The 17,545-nt window shown below is 40.4% G+C and overlaps 1 protein-coding gene and 1 non-coding gene across 2 annotated transcripts; both read left to right on the top strand.

The window, feature by feature from the left end:
- Positions 1-981: 981 nt before the first annotated feature.
- sox7 (SRY-box transcription factor 7) lies at positions 982-4,489 on the top strand. The gene is made up of 2 exons (XM_061052175.1): positions 982-1,464; positions 2,463-4,489. Exons 1-2 carry the CDS (start codon positions 1,233-1,235, stop codon positions 3,443-3,445), a joined length of 1,215 nt encoding a protein of 404 aa, XP_060908158.1. The 5' UTR covers positions 982-1,232; the 3' UTR covers positions 3,446-4,489.
- An 11,607-nt stretch (positions 4,490-16,096) lies between these two features.
- Positions 16,097-16,179, top strand: trnal-cag (transfer RNA leucine (anticodon CAG)). The gene has a single exon. It is a non-coding gene; the product is annotated as a tRNA-Leu (tRNA).
- The last annotated feature ends 1,366 nt before the right edge of the window (positions 16,180-17,545 follow it).

Genomic DNA, 17,545 nt, shown 5'->3' with positions numbered 1-17,545 from the left:
AAAACATGAATTTTACAAAAATGAAATCTGACATTTGATCAGTAGCTGTTGAGCAGTGTGTGTGTGTGTGTGTGTGTGTGTGTGTGTGTGTGTGTGTGTGTGTGTGTGTGTGTGTGTGTGTGTGTGTGTGTGTGTTTCCTTGTGGTTGAGTATGAGCCACTTCATGGCTGCAGCCCAAGAGTATCCTGTCAACAGGAACTCCTGGATTTGATATGCACCCGCTCCTGACCACAGAAGGAAACTGATTTGTTTGTAGTGAGTGTCGCTGGTTTTATCACTGCCCTCACCCACAGATGTGTTGACAGTCTTAGAAAACTAATCTGCAACCAACAGAAAGGAAGCTTTACCCTCTCTTGGGGAACAAAAGTGTAATGTTTGCATTTAAATGTACAACGGGGACTATATGTGGCAAATATGTGTAAAGCTATGCATGTTTGTTGATTGAAATAGAGGAAATGGGTTCTTCTAAAAATGTGACCTTTGTGTTTTTGTTACAAAGATTTTGACACCTGATTCTTGTATGCTCAGAAGGTCAGAAAGAAACTGAAAACACTTAACCGGCATGATGTCTGAGTTTACTGCAGAACAGGTTGGATAAGTTTGCCTGGTGATGGTTTCCTTGTTTACAAGGAAAAAACTGAAGTTGCCAAATGCCTGTTTGAGATTACAACAGCGTTAAGGCTAAAAATAAAGTATATTCAAAATGTAAAAAACTGCTTTTGTCTCATGTGAATTAAAGCCTTTCAAATCTGAAACCATGAGCTGCACGTTTGCTTCATGTTGAGCAAAGCTTAACAGAAAAGACATTATGTTTCAGTGGAAAGTTGTTTTGTTGTGAGGTCGTTTTAAGTTGTTAGTAGTGTTGAAATGCTGTTCTCTCTCTCTCTTTTTCACGGGGCTCAACATGCAATCAAGGAGGAGCCGAGAGTCCTCCGGGGCTTCTCCTGGAACCTGCTCCTCAAATATAAAGCGCTCCCCCCATCCAGCAGGAAACACTGAATCATAAGTCACAGGCAGGAGCCGCTGCATGCGCACATCTGTCCTGTCTCTTAAACCTGAAGGGACACCTGACTGCTGTACTGATCTGCCCGAGTGAAACACCACTGGATTTTTTTTTTAAAGATAGTTTCTATAGTTTTTTTTCCCCCACTGCTTTTAAAATTCAACTAAACAACTTTGTCAAAGAGAGAGCGAGAAGCGCTTCTGAAGTTTGGACAGGAGAGCGCGCGCACATGGCAGCCCTCATCAGCGCGTACTCGTCGTGGCCCGAGTCCTTCGAGTGCACTCCAGGAGACGGGGACGTGTCTGACGGACATGGCCCTCACAGGAGCCCCGCGGACAAGGCTCCGGAGCCGCGGATCAGACGGCCCATGAACGCGTTCATGGTGTGGGCCAAAGATGAGCGCAAACGGCTGGCGGTGCAAAACCCAGATCTGCACAACGCCGAGCTCAGCAAGATGTTAGGTGAGAACAAAAAAAAAAAGTTTTTTCAAAGTTTTAAAATGTGTGGAAATAAATACGTATTTTGAATTCTATTATCGTTATAATTAAAGCGAGAATACATTTATCTTTTTTACATTCCAAATACTCTCAAATCCCTCAGGCCTAAATTGTTCTGAAGTTTTTTTTTTTTTTAAGTTGACTCGGAATTGTTATTATAATATAAACATTATAAGAACAGTTATAATGTTTCAAGAAAATCTGACAAAAAAAGGCGTTAATTGAACTTTGCTTTAAGTTTAAAGAGATGAAATAATCACGTAACCGTACAGCTCATTGTATGCAGTACAAAGCGATTATCGCCTGAATTTAAAGGTCAGTGCGTCTTTCACAGGCCTCATATTCGTTCAGACGACCTGCGCAGAAAAGAATGTTTAATTCTAGAGATAATTTAGGATGTTTGGATTAGTGTTTAGCCTATCTTTAAAACCCAAAATCTGGCAGGGCGCTAATCGTTTTAATGCCAATTCGAGACTAGAATTTGTGTCCAATGCTTTCTAAAATGAGGGAAAGTGTCCCTTTTGTCTCTCTTATAATGTGCCGTTCAATACTTTAAGATACATCTCTTTAAACAACTTAGAACAAGAGAGGAAGTTGAGTTAAGAGTTATAATTTAGGGGAAGGGGAAATTTCTCACAATTTCTGCCTACAGAAAAAAACGATCTGATTTGTAGATTGAGTTTAAAGTTGTTTGAACACGTTATCCAGTTGCGTTTAAAATTTAACATTTTAATATTTTATTATTGTTATAAATTGTAACATTTAAAAAATATCTTTGAAGTATTAATGGTTATTTTAAAAGTTGAAGAAATTATAAGAGTGTGAGAGAACATCGTCAGCCTCTTTAATATTGTTAATTTTTCACTTACTTTTCAGTTCACAACTTTAAATTTCAAAAAGATGCAATTTAAATATGATGTGTTTTTTTTGTGATAATAAAAAAAATCTCCTTTTTTTTGCAGGAAAGTCATGGAAGGCCCTGACCCCCCCACAGAAGAGGCCCTATGTGGAGGAAGCAGAACGGCTCCGGGTACAGCACATGCAGGACTACCCTAACTACAAGTATCGTCCCCGCCGGAAGAAACAGCTGAAACGCATCTGCAAGCGCGTAGACCCCGGCTTCCTGCTGAGCGGCCTGGCCCCTGATCAGAACGCCCTGCCTGAGCAGAGAGCCCTCTGCCACCCCCTCGACAAAGATGAGGGCAGCCCTAACCCTGTCGGTGGCAGGTTCTCCAGTCCCAGCCCGGCTCTGCCCAGCGTTAGGAGCTTCAGGGACCCGGCTGGATCAAACAGCAGCTTCGACACCTACCCCTATGGCCTGCCCACCCCTCCTGAGATGTCCCCCTTAGACGCCATGGACCATGAGCATGTTCCCCCCTCTTATTATTCTGGTAGCTCCTCTGTCTCCTGCTCCTCCTCAGCCACCTGTCCAGATGACCACCACCAGAATCACGCCCACATGGGCAGCCCGCCCCCGTACCACAATGACTACATTCAGACCCAAATCCACTGTGGGGGCTCACATTTAGCTCACATCCCCCACATGCCCCAAAGCCCTTCTGGTGCTGGACTCATCCCTGGTCCTCCTCCGCTTTCCTACTACAGTACTTCATCTTTCCCCCAGATCCACCACGGGCTGCACCAGGGCCACCTGGGTCAGCTGTCCCCCCCACCAGAGACACAGGCTCACCTGGAGACTTTAGACCAGCTGAGCCAGACAGAGCTGCTGGGTGAGGTAGACCGCAATGAGTTTGACCAGTACCTGAACTCAACTGGGAACGGGTTTCACCCTGAGCAGAGCGGCAGCATGACCGTCACAGGACACATCCAGGTAGCGTCCACCGCTACAAATCCTTCATGTCCCAGCAGCACTGCAGAGACCAGCCTCATTTCAGTGCTCGCGGATGCTACAGCGGCCTATTACAACAATTATGGCATCTCATAAGCGAGGTCATGGCACCCATTAGACTTAAGACACTACAAAGTAGGTGAGGAAATGTTAGATGATGCCGCATATGGGAGTTTGTAAAGGAGAGATTCTGTGCTCTCATCTGTAATTTTAAATATCTATGTAGCATCTCTCACAGAAGGCTGCCTACTGCAATAACCACGACATCTCGTAAGCTGGGTCACAGCACCTTTTACACTGGGGACTCATCAGAGACGCTACAGGGTGAAAACATTTTGAATGGGTTCTAGTAAGGAAAGATTTCTCTGCTCTCACGTGTAATTTCTAACTCAAATAAGCATCTCTAAACAACCTCATTCCTGGACTGATAACTGAGCAATATGATTGTCTGGAGCCGAGGGAAGAACAAAGAGGATGGTGAGGAAAGGGAGATGGACAACTCAGGGACAAAAAACTCTAGTGTTCACCACCTCCAGTTGTAATGACATTTCTATACCAGAAGAACAATCGTGAAGGACTTGTTGTCCACTTGTAAATGTTTCCGTAGCCACTGCGGCATGTACAGACGCTCTCTAGAAGCTAATTTAAGTCCCTTTGATGTTTCGCCTAAATGCTAACTGTAATGCTTTCTTGACGCTTTCCATTCAAATGTTTGTATTCTATGTTCTCACTCTCATTAGTTTGAGAGTTTTACCTCAGTAGTTGTAATTGGATGAGGTTTTTAGTTGGACATTTCTTATGCAATTTAACAAAAATGGTGTATTATGATGAAAAAAAAGGCGTTTATATTTCCTCTCACCTACTTAATAATATATAATCATAACCTCTACGATGAAAAATAATAATGGTAACTATAACTGTATGCTGATCTAGGTTTGTGAAAGAATAATTTAAATAAAGTTCAATTTTTATATAAATAAAGTTGCCTATGGATTATATACTTTTATCATTTCATTATTAAAAAAAGCTGATCTGACACTTTGTAGTAGCAGGTTAACACACTATAAGACTAATATATAGCACATTATTAATGTAAGTAGATTCCTGAATAATAAAAGAAAATAAAAGACTCCTGCAATTCATTTTTTGTAACACAAATATTTTCACACAAATATGTGGAAAATCTGGTGTAAGCCATTTGTCCATCGATCATCTCATTTTGTCTCATTTTGTATTCCATATTTTTTGATCGGTGTAGTTGTTTTAGAACAAGTGTCCTATTCTGACTCCCACTTCCCTTCTCGCTTTTTCCAACCCTCCATCTCCTCATGCCTTCGTTTCATCCCAGTTCAGAGGATTAGTGTAAAACAGGCACAGCCGTCGCCATCCGCCTCCATCTCAACCATCCTTTGTTTTCTTGGAGTCTTATTCTGGGTGCCATTCTTAGGCACTCTAGAACCCCCACCCTCCTCCACCCGGTCCCCCCCACCCCCTCACCACCTATTCTATCTTGCTGATGCAGGCCTTTTTCATAATCTGTGCAAAATAAATAAAAAAAATAAATCCCAGGGCCTCGTTCACTGTTTTACACCCTCTTCGTTTTTTCTCCGTTCCCCCCCTCCCTCTCCTGTTCTCCTCTCACCCTCTGTGTTCTCTTGAATTTTTCTTTTTTCGATAAAAGGAATTCAGGGGGCTTTTGACAAATCCTGGAGTCTGGCTGGTCTTCCTGCATTTTTTGGGAACCGTTGAGTCGTGCTTCTTGTAAAGAGGATGTGGCGGAGAAGCGGTGTTTCCTGACTGATAAGGGAAAAGCCTCTCTCCGTCAGGATGTTTGGGCCTGGCTGGGCCCTGCATTAAAGAGCCAGAGAGAGGGAAGGGAACCCACTGTTCAGCAAGCGGGAGGAAACAATGCTGTGCTGATTAGCATCTTACTTGCCCATCTTTACTTACCCACATTTTCCAGGAGAGGCTTCGTCAACCTGGCCTGTGGTACCTCAGCCACGGAAACATTAAAATATCCATAAAACAAGCATGTTACAGAAAATCTAGAGAACAACTATTGTGTTGAACATATGTCCCAATAATGAACTTTCTCTATACCCACACCTTTGCTTTTTTTTGTCCAAGATTTATTTTTTTGGGGGGCTTTTTGTGCCTTTATTGGAGAGATAGGACAGTGGATAGAGTCTGAAATAAGGGAGGGCGATTGGGGAATGACATACAGGAAAGGAGCCACAGGTCGGATTTGAACCTGGGCCGCCCGCTTGGAGGACTACAGCCTCCTTACATGGCGGGCGCGCACTAACCACTGCACCACCAGCGCCCCCATACTTTCACTTTTGACACATTTTACTGTGAATGTGATTAAACTGAAAAGAAGGACAACATTCATCAGTGTTCCAGTTTTTGCAGTCAGCCGGTCGTGTGTTTGTGTCTTCAGGGTTAAATCATTACCTTCTGTGTCTGCAGTGGTGGGGTCTGCAGAGGGCCCATTTGAGGGCAACCATGTTTTGGACAGGGTTGTGCCCGAGGCATACGGGTTGAGAAAGTAGTCCTTGGTGCAGAATCAGTCCCGCAGTTGTCAGGGTCAGCTCAGGGTGCTGCTGCAGACACCCAGCAAATGTTTCAGCAATCACATCACCTCAGGGTAGGACACTGTGACACGCACAAGGACAAAGACCACAGAGGAGCAGGTTTTCATGAAAAATGTTATTTCTTATTTCTAATGTTATATATGCAGTGATCTTTTTATAGTAGTTTATTTGCTACTTGTAGTAGGCCTATATAAAAAAAAAATAGATATGTTTTGACCTGAAAGCAAATGCAATCAAGATTAAATATTGTGTAAATGAGAAATTCCTCATGACATATACTGTATATTTCACTGTGACTATAAAGATTATAAATAAAATTGATCCATTTTAGACTCAGTTATTCATGATACTTTTTTATCATTTATGATCAAGTGTCACCTAACAAGCCTCTGCAGTGATTATTACACAACAGCTGACCATCAATTATTGTAGCTTAAAATGAAAAAGTGCTGAGTCTCAACTTTCTTTGACAACAGCACTAAAAAATAAAAGCGCAGCAGGAAAATACACAAAAACTTGGGGGATCCTGTCACTTTTGATTTTTTTTTTAGGAAGTAGCAAAACACTCAACCTTTTCTCAAACCTTTCCTAGAAGTTACCTCATCGTCATAGTAACCTTTAGTCTGAATGTTCTGCTGGAAACCAGAGGCAGCCATCACTGCTGTTTTAGCTGCAATAAATCAACAAAGGGAAAGGGAAAATAAAGTGTCAACACTGGTGTGACATTTTTGTTAGCAGCATTGACTTTGCACTCATTCACTCACATGAACTGCCCTCTTCTTACTCTCTTGTATCTGACTAGTCAGGTTATTCAAATACTTGCAGGATCTCAATATTTAGAATATGTGTAACATAAGAATAAAAGCTGAACAAACAAGAGTCTCCACTTGTTATTTCTCTCTGATTGCTGATTGGCTCAGTTCCAGTCTCAGGTCAAGCCCGTGGAATGAGTCTGTCAGGTAGTCTGTTGTGTTTCCTATTTCCTTCTCTACCGTCATGTCACTTCCTTGAGCAAACAAACATCTCTTCAGTCTAACTCAACATCAACTGTCAAGGTAACTGCGCCCGGCTCAGTGTGGTGGACCCTGTGTGACGCTCGCACAGCTGTGTAAAGTATTATCCATCTGCTGGGGCTGAGGTGAGCAGGGATCACTTTAAATATCGTGTCCTCCGGAGGCACGCAGGAGGCTGACTGTCTGGTTGGTCCAGCGTCCATTGTGTATCCAGCGAGGGAGCATCCAATCGCATTAGGGCTATATGACGTTCTTTGTGTATTAACTGTAGGTCAAGAGGAAGTGGCTGATTTGAACTACGTGACTAAGGCATATCGTTGTCTGAGAATGAGATGCCTTATAAACCCTGTAAGTGTAGATGTGCTATGACGTGTTTGAGTTGAGTTTTGAATTGGCACTGCATGCGGAAACTGGCATATCCCTTACGCAACTACAGTATATGCCGTCGCTTGCATATATCATTAATTTATTATAGTCACAGGCTGCCATTTGTCCTCTGACTAAAGGTGCAAAGCTCAAATGCTGTTAGGGCTGTGTTTGGTAACATAGTCATGTAACTCCTTCATGATTGATAAGCTAATGAATGGACAATGGATATTTAAAAAATAGCCACATCTCACCATATTTACAAACTTCTTAGCAACTGTCATACAGAAGCTAGGTAATATGAGAAGCTTGCTATCATGTACACCCTTCCTCTGATATCATGTAACATGTCAGTATGGTAATGTTAGCATGTATGAATGCTGGCACCAATGATGCTACTAAGTTTTCAAACTTGTTGGTATACATTGAAATATGGCCTGATATCCCTCCAGATTTTCAACATTTATTCTTCTTTTTTATTTGCTGATTAATTCAAAAGCAGTGAAACGATAAGGATCCTCATTGCCTTAGCTTCCTACCCTGAGTGTGATGTCGGATTAAAATGGCCGTACAGTCAATTATTTGCAACTGGATGACACAAAGTTATTATTCCAAGAGATTCTGCTGGAATAATTATGTCTTTCCTGTTAAGCCTTGCAAACGGAAAACAACAAACCCATTACAACATCCTCATCACAGTGAACACAGTGAACTCTACACCAAATTAAACTCGTCTGTGCGATGGGTAAAGACACACTTCCATCAGTAAACACTAAATGTTGACAGAGTGCATTTCCAGTTGGAGTGTGTTACAGCAGAATAATAACCTGTTTACAATTTGTACTTGGCCCTAAATCTGGCCAAAGGAGGAAAAGAAGGAAGAAAAAAAAAAACAGACGCACACATCTCACAGCAAGGGATTATGGGTGCAGCTATTCTTCATCTCATTGTGGCTCAACAACAGGCAGAGTGTGGGGTGGCAGGCAGGCGTGTACATCGCCGGACGAAGAATGGACCAGACTCGTCGAGGGACAGGTGCCATGTGGCAGAGGATGTGCGGGGACACAGATGGGGACCCCTGGAAAACTTGGGGGACTGTACGAGCAGCCAAGGGCCTCCCACCCGTACCTGTGCTGTGAATGCTGCAGCTGAACAGGATCCGGCACCTGTTCTAAGCAGATACAGGCACAGAGGGAGGCCAGCACATGGCTGCCAACCCAGGAAAGGAGAAGGCTAGATTTCCATTTACCCATAAGCGCGGCCTGATTAGCAAATCGGCACAGGCTCTGCTGCAGAATGTGCGAAAAAGGATAGAGAAATGTGCTCTTCCAAAACTATGTGCATTTCAGTTAACTCTACACTACACTAATATAAGCGTTCACATTAATGCTGCAACATGTTTGTAATGCTGCTGCTGTAAACATCCGTAATCTGCGTTGGAGACCATTTGTTTAGTTCTCCCCCCCACATATGTATCTATCTTTATATTTATACGTTTTTATTCTTTAATATTGAATGTTACATGGTTATTCTTACGTAAAAATGTATAGTTTTTATTTACTGTTGACCTTGAGTTTTTGAATTCAATTATAGTTTTATTATTTATTAGTGCTTTCTTTTTGACCAGGATTATTAAATTAATATACTAGCATGTTCTATAATGACAATACATTTCCTTGAATGCTTTCTGTAAAAAAAAAGAAGTAAGAATTTAAACCAAGATAGAAAAGGGAATGAAAGTCAAAACGTATAATGCACAGATTTATGATTTATAAATCATGATGCTGTGCATGTCCAATTTTCTCCGCCTGGCCTGCATTGGTCTCTCCCTCACTCTCTCCACGTGCATGGCTCTCACCGGTCTGTGTATGCTGCAGCGCTATCTGGCTTGTTTTTGACGCTGCAGATTCTCCCAGGGGTGGTATAACTCTTCACCTCAATGTGAAGGAGGAGGAGGATGTTCCTATTGTGCTTCCTAATTGCAATGTGGTTGTTCCATTTAAGGGATAGAACATCCTTATCTGATCAGTGTGTGATCCCCTATTTTGGGAATAAATGGAAGAGACTTTACGTATTGATTGATGTTTTAATTTAGATGAATATGAAGCGCCATGTTTTTTTTCCATCTAACAGCTAAGCCTAATCTAGACCTTGGTGTGATTTGCAGTTTAAAACAAAGAGAAGCAGCTCTTTCCTGCAAGATTCAGAAAGCTCGCTATTGGTTGTCTTTAAAAACACAAAAAACATCAGCAAATACCATGACTAAATATTAATTAAATTCAGATATTTTTCTTTTAAAAACGCAAGACGCTGCATTTCTTTGATCTCTGTCGACTCATGTCTTTTCCATGTTATAGGGCCCACACTCAACTCTGCCGTTGTGGCCGTTGTTATCCTGCAGCAGCAGAGCTTACTCAGACTGCATCCTGAAAAGCAGACGCACTAATGACTTAGATGAGTGATGTTATAAGTTCAGCAGTGTGAGGGAGCCCCTTTTAACAGCTACTGGGGAGGATAGACAAAGCAAACCAGCAGCCTGCCTGATGACAGCTTGCAAATATGAGGAAATGTTTAAAATACTCCTTGATAAACTTTAAACAGTTAAAAATTACTTAAATTGTCCTCATTATGTGTCTGAAGGATGATTTTATTTTACATATTTACTTAGACAGTTTTTAAAAATGTATCATTTATAACACCTTGTCATGTTTCAATTTATACAGTATTGTTTGTGTTTTTAAATGTTTACAAATTTTACAAGATTTTTTTTATTTAAAGCTTATATTGATTGATTATATAGATAAGTCTGCCATTTTGAGAACATTTGGTTTTTGATTATTTTGTTTCTTTCTTTAAATCAAGAGAAAATATGATAAATAATAAATTAAATAATTATAATTAATTATAAAAAACAATTTCAAAATGCAATCCCGAATTCAAACTAGAGATGTACAAGGTTGCAAAGACTTTTTCTCCAAACTTTTCAGATACAAAAAATGATCGACAGAGGATTATTCAGCTAAGTCAATTTCTGATGTGAGCATGATAAAAAACAAAAATGAACTAATATGGATAGAAACATGATCCCCCAATGTTTCACGCCTACACAAAACAATTCTAGAAAAGAAGACTAAATTCAGTCTTTCTGTAGATTTACCACTTTTTTGCTCTAACAGCAAACGATGGATTCAATAATGTTATAATTCTTATTTTATTTGACCCCTTCTGGTATAATGTTGAATTTGATAATACAAATGTATCCTTACTTCACTAAAAGCTAAGAAACATAAAAGAAACAAACCATGTGTTGGGTGTAATACATTTTAATGTCAAGCACAGTTTTTATTCTACAAAAAAGTTTAAGCTTCATGAAAAAGCCAAATCCCCTGTTGCATTTAAATCTTTGATGGTGATATGTTCCACTTGGTTTCTTAAATCAAGTAAAATTATTTAATGTGTCAGTTTATGTGTTTTTTTTATATTATTGTGAACAGAGAGTCAACATGTCAATTCAAAATGTGTTCTCTTTTTCAGTTTGGAGGAAGAGCTTTAGTGCCCACTTTAGATTTAAAAAAAAAAAGACAGCCACACAAATCTTAGACCCTCAATGAGAACAACGAAAAAGTCATTTAAGGAGAAACCTTGGGAGGGCCTACTCAGAGAGGGATACCCCTCGGCGTTCAGCTGGTGGGTGTCAGGAGTGGGCTTCTGGTCAGACTTATATGATGATCTCAAAGCGCACTCGGACTAGGCCCAGTTTCCCCGTACTGGGCTGAAGCACGATTGTTCCCTGGCCCCATTCCCCCGTTGGCCTGCACTCACATTGCTCCAGGCCTAACCAGGCTGCAGCTACCTCTGTTCATACGTCATCATATCGTAAGCACGGTCTTAGAGTCAGCACATTGGAGAACAACACAGAGAACATGACTGAAACTTTACTGACTTTGATGCTCATTTTGAGTCATTTTGGTCAGATACGGCCCTCTGACACTCATGGATCTCTCCATAATGCAATGTGACGAATGATGATCGATTTGATGTCCACGTTATGCACCAGTGCTTGTGCTTTGGCATGACCAATCATACCGTGCCCAAGCACACCTCTTTCAACCATGCCAGGGCCAAGGAAGTCAGAATCAGAATCAGAAATACTTATTAATCCCAGGGGGAAATTCGGAAAGTGTACTGTGCTTGAGCATGGTATGGAGCACTCACACTAGTCAAACAAACTGAACCTTTGGGGGTAAATTTGGGAACTGATTGCCTAGTTCAGTCCTACAGAGCTTTAAACCGGGTTCACACAAGATCTGGATTTTGGACTGGATCAGATATAAAAACAGTTTGGGTGAACGTGATCAGTCGGGTGCTGAGAATCATGAGTTATGGGTTAGATGAGACTTGAGAGGTAAAGTGAGGGAAAATGATTCCTACTGTGTTATGATCTGAAGTTTTTTAAGCTTCTTTTTTCTTCATCTCCTTCGTCATATCTTTCCCTCTTCTTCTCTGTTTCTTCAGAAAGCAAATCAGCAGGAAGTAGGTACGTCTCTTCCTCTTCTTCTTCTTCTTCTTGGATTGTCCTTCTTTTGTCCTCATTATCAGACCGGATACTGCTGTCATCATTATCACAGCCGCTGTCTGAGTCACTGTCCATAAACTCATCCCACCACCTGAACCCTAAGTGGTCACTCTCCTCATCATCTTCTTGATCCCTTGTTGCTTTAGGAAGCAGCTCCTCCTCTTCTGCTTCTGCTTCGGCACATGCATCACCCTCAACACTGTTTTCACCTTCATACAGGATGCTGTCCACATCGCTGTCCATGAATTCATCCCACCACCTGAATTGCTCTTCAGCGTCTTGATACTCCTCTAGAGCATACATCTCTTGTACAATATGCTCAACATCAGGACCTGGCCCAAAATCTGCAACATTATTGTTGTTAATGTTGTTATTGGTGTTATGGTTAAGAAGAGCAGGATGCTCTGCCAAAATCTGCCCCTCAGGGGGGTTAATGTTCTCTAGGTCAATGATACCAAATTCTGGGTGCCTAAAAAGGAAGATGTGAGTTCTCATTGGGTCCACATTGGGTCCATCTCCTTGGTAGTTAATCTTCACTGAGGATTTGAGGAAACAAATAAGCGTTCTGTGTTAAGTCTTTAAATTGAACGCAAGATCCCTGATCTGTAAATCTACAGAGAAGTGAAAGTGGACGTTGTTGAATAAAGGTGACTCTTCTATAAGCATGTACTTTCACTTTTGTTTGTTTGATTTGTATAATCTGAATTAAGAAAGCCTTCTTTATTTATTGAAGTACGATGAGATAATTCTTCCTGAGTCTTTGGTTTCATGGTGACATCATCAGAAACAGAAAACAGAAGTTGAAGAATTTCTACCTAGTACCGGCTAGCTAATGCCACATGAATAAGCAAACATAAAACTAATTACCCCCTTCAGGACCTTCAAGGCTTTGTATTCACCTGGTAGCACAAAATGATATTAGGGGGGAAAGTGCTTTGATCTGTTGGTTTCCTTTAAACTCCTTTAAGTTTTAAAATAAATATTTATTTGGGTGGATGTGATGTGACGCAGCCGGAGTCACTGCTCCTAAATTCAGCCCACCACGGGATACGACAGTCTTTCCTCAATGTGCTCGCGCACACACATACACACACACACACACACACACACAGACCTGCTTAGATAGGCTATGTCCAAACTTTGAAAAAAATATATATATACAGTGTATATAACACACACACACACACACACACACACACACACACACACACACACACACACACACACACACACACACACACACACACATACATACAAATATTATGAGAACTGACAGATGGTTGTGAGCTACTTTGACAAGGGCCAAATTGTTTATGCTAGAAAGGTTCAGAGCATCTCCAACTGCAGCTTTTGTGCCCTCTATTCTTCAGTGGTCCCTCCATGACCCCATGGGTGGCCAAGGCTCATTTATTAGGAGCGATCTGTCTGGGCCCTCCAGCAGGGAGAGGCCCCTGGCTCTTCTTGCTGGCCTACCTGAATGGTAGAGGCCTTATACTCTCATTTTAACAGTGGAGGAGGGTGGGGTAGTGGTGAGGGTCATCATCACTGATAACCTTGTTTCTTTCATAATCTCTTTTCATAGTTCAGGACAGTCATTCATTCAGCAACCTGGCTGGAAAATGGCCTGTTTCCCCACCAGTATCCATATCTGAGCCATCTGAAGAGAGCATCTGTCTCATTTGGAGGAATGCCTACAATGTTCCGGGCCTTGTCTGGATAGTCCACTAGGTTCAACATATATGCAGAATTTGATTCTAAGCTAAAAAGAAAGAACACAGTAAAGTTGTATGGACCACAAACTCTGTAACTGTAAATCTAGATAAACTGTGTAATCCCACCAGTCACTATTGTTTCCATCAACATGCTTACTCATTCTATGAACAGGTCAGCCATATCTTGCCTCTGAAGAAAGTCGGTGCTCACCGGTTCAAGGACAAGGAAATACTTAATGCCTGAAGAGGAAGAAATGTGGCACAACATTTTGTCGGTCTTCTCGTCCACTCATCTTTTCTGGGAAGTGATTGAAACAAATAGCTGAGTAGAGGCAGACACACTTAGGTTGTTACTCCAATAGAACAGTGTTATGTTTAGAGGACTTATGAAGATGTCTTGCTGAGTTTGGCTTCTGGACCTTGTGTGCTATCAGTCACCTATTAAGCTGTTTTCATTGGTAGGCTCTTTAGCGCTTTCCCAGGTCTGTTAAAGTCATATTTATCTGATCAAGCAGCTCATTGACAACTCAAAAAGTCAAAGTCCTACACTGGGCTGAGATAATAAGATGATATTTTCTTAGCAGATCTGTTATTGAGGACGCGAAAGGAATATGTTTGGCAAGGGGAAGTCAATTAAAGCAGGTAATATCAAACATTACAGTTAATAAGTGATCAGAGATTAATCATTTAGTGTGAGAAAGGTGTGGTACGTGACACATGAGATATGCTGTTTCACATTCAGCGTTTGAGAATTACCAACATATTTAGAAGCAAAGCAAATACTGGGGTCGTACGAGTTAAAATCTTTAACATTTTTTAATCCCTACCAACAACATACACTCAGGGAAATCTAATAAAAAAAAGCTACTATTAAGTAGGAGGGTAGGTACATAAGGAAGGCAGGAGTTAAACATCATCACCTCAAAGGAGGCAGAAGTCTTCTTCATGGGAATAAGGCAACAACCTGCATTAATTATTAACAGCTTTAGAAAAGCAATCTCCACATCCTGTGAACTATAAACATACCTAAGTGGAAAAAAAATCAGAAAAAGATCTGAAACATATCATCAGCTGAGGACAGATCTTTAAAAAAAAAAAAAAAAAAAAAAAAAATCATCTGAATTTAAGATTGTTACAAAATAATATATATACTGTATATAAAAAAAAGCAAATTGCAGATTTTTTGAAAAAATTTATCTTGAATTACTAAAAAAAATGGACTGCTGATTAAATTATAACAAAACAAATTTTTTGTGCAGCCTAAATTAACATTAAACGATGTCATTAGTTAAGACAGAACTTTATGTTTGAAGACTTTCAGCCCAAGGCTTTGTTATAATTGAAGTCTCCATCACCCAAGGGCCTAAGTACAGGAACAACAAGCATCAGTTAATGCTTCTTATTCAGAAGTGCGTCAGTCATGACACATGGCATTTCCTTTACCTTGATGTGGACTATTTACACTCAGAATTTCTGGGTAAGAGTGCCCCTAACTGACCTTGACAGAGGTTTACTCCAGCATCATCCTCACTCCCATTCCTCCAACCTTACGTTACGGGTGTAATACTCGGGATGTTGTCGATGTCTGAAGTTGGAGGAATTCCTTCCTGCTGGATGCTCAGCCTCATTTCCTTTAAGACTCAACATCAAAAATGAGACACATGGAAATGACTCACACAAGTTGTCCCCAGAGTTCAGACACATCAACTAAAGTACCAAGTTGACAGGTTCAAAACAGGATATGAGGTATAGGTCTATGTTTATTACAGATGGCTGTATGGTTAAGAGCAGTGATAATGGATGGCTCTGATTAGTCAATGCAGCAACCACAGTCATGCATCTACTGTGACCAACAAGTGGTCACGCCATAAACTGCATACAGTTTATGGGTCACACATAGACCAAGCTTTGATTGAAATGTGAAGACTACTTTTCAAACATGCACAGAAGCCATCATAAAGCACCTCAGTACTGCAACATTGACTTATATTAATACAGTACACTAATAAATATAGTCAGCAATACATCGATACATAAGGCAACATAGTGATATCAATGCATAGCCTAATCTAAACTCCGTTAACCCTATCCTCTGACTTGATCCAGAATTTTTCAAAATTGTGCTTCTGCAAAAATAAACTATTTACCTCAGGTCCTCATCGCAGAGATACGGGTTCGATTCCAGCCCGGTCCAATTTCTGCACGTCATTCTTTTAGTCTTTCTTTCGGTTTCACTGTCGAATGAAAGGAAAAAGTCCACAACAAGTTAATTAAGTCTTATAGCTACATAGACGAGGTGGCTTCTGTGTTCCTGACTGCGTTAAGAAATAATAAAAGGAATGTTGCGTTTGAGGACTGTCGGTTTCTAGCACTTCACACCGCTAGGTAGGTGTTAGCTTACTTGAGCCACTCCGATACAAAATTCTAATAGCCGACAAGTGTTGGCTTTAGCCAATAAACAACTTCCGGTTCCGAACGGGTATGTTGTCAGGATGGCCGAGCGGTCTAAGGCGCTGCGTTCAGGTCGCAGTCTCCTCTGGAGGCGTGGGTTCGAATCCCACTTCTGACAATAACATTTTCTCCTTAACAGATTGACAAAATCCAGTTTCACTCTTAACACACGCATTTAAATTATTAATTAGTAAGTTTGAGACAAGGTTTATGAAGGTTTAGCTACATGTCCTTTTTTATAAATATAAATAAACCAACAGCTAATATTTGTTATTCTATATAGCCTAAGCCCACTAGGCTTATTATTATGGGCTTATTTATTTTTATATTTAATAGCAGGGAAACAGAATTTTGTTTTAAGATATGAAGTTATTCTTAATCCAACAAATTTCAAGAAATTATGTGGCATGTAGGGACATTTGTTCACTGTTTTTAATGATATTTGTATATAGCCTACACACACACACACACACACAGAGAGAGAGAGAGAGAGAGAGATTTTGTTTGACTATTTCTTATTTAAGAATTAAATGATTATTATGCCAAAATTACAAACTCTTCAATCACTGATCTTTATGTTAATTATGATTATACTTCCTGCTATAAAAATGAGTAGGCTGTTTTTATGTTGACTGTCTGCAACAAGAGTGACTGGTCTAAAAAAAATAACAGTGATGTGTCAGATGAATATTTCCATGGAGTGGTATAAAAGGCTGGACAACACTGCATTCACCTTTTTCCTCTTTTGCTTAATGCAAAAAATGTTTTTTTCAACATCTTAGAAGGAAATAATACAAGCAAAACTGCAGAGGGATAAATCCAGCAAAGTTCAAATTAGTATTCTCCAGAGGTTTTCTTTAAGTACCGAAGCAGGATTTGTCACGCAGTGTGGGCCTGCTGCTGTGGGATTCTGTAAATGTGCTTTGAGTCTAAATGTGCAGCCAAGGCTGCTTCTCATGGTTATATTTACACTCCCAGCCTGTGATCCTCACTGTGACCTCACAGCAACCTGTAAAGGTTAAAGTGTGAACCAAGACCGGGCCTGTCTCGTCACTTGTTATCATGAGACTGACACAGGTTCTTAATCATATAGATTAAACTCTCTTGACAAAGGCTTGTATCCTTACATCGTCTCTCTGTTAATTTAAATGTATTATCGTCTTGTATTAACAGGGTTTGGCAGGTGACATTTTCTGGGTGTGTTCTTGTTCATCCTCAGCTTGGAAGGATAGACGGCGGTATAGATGAATAAATGGATTGACAGCTTTCATAATTGCAAGAGTTGCATTTTTTGATAGTGTCATTAACATAAAGTTGATGCCTGCATTTTACTTAAAAAAAAATACAGAAAATAAACATCCTAGAAATCATCACCTTCCCAGAAACGTGTATTATCTGTATCTATTTGCATTTTTCTATTTAAAAAATGCTGAATTTAATGCTCTCCTTTATGTTGTGAAATCCATTGTTTTAATCCTTATTTA

Source organism: Labrus mixtus, chromosome 12 (assembly GCF_963584025.1).
Source record: "Labrus mixtus chromosome 12, fLabMix1.1, whole genome shotgun sequence".
NCBI classification, from domain to species: domain Eukaryota; kingdom Metazoa; phylum Chordata; class Actinopteri; order Labriformes; family Labridae; genus Labrus; species Labrus mixtus.
The sequence above is the reverse complement of the archived record's forward strand: the minus strand, read 5'-3'. Positions and strand labels throughout refer to the sequence as shown.

Coding starts and splice junctions, on each gene's coding strand:
- sox7 (XM_061052175.1), top strand. CDS start 1,233: ATGGCAGCCCTCATCAGCGCGTACTCGTCGTGGCCCGAGTCCTTCGAG. Junction 1,465..2,462: donor CGAGCTCAGCAAGATGTTAG/GTGAGAACAAAA, acceptor TTTTTTTTGCAG/GAAAGTCATGGAAGGCCCTG.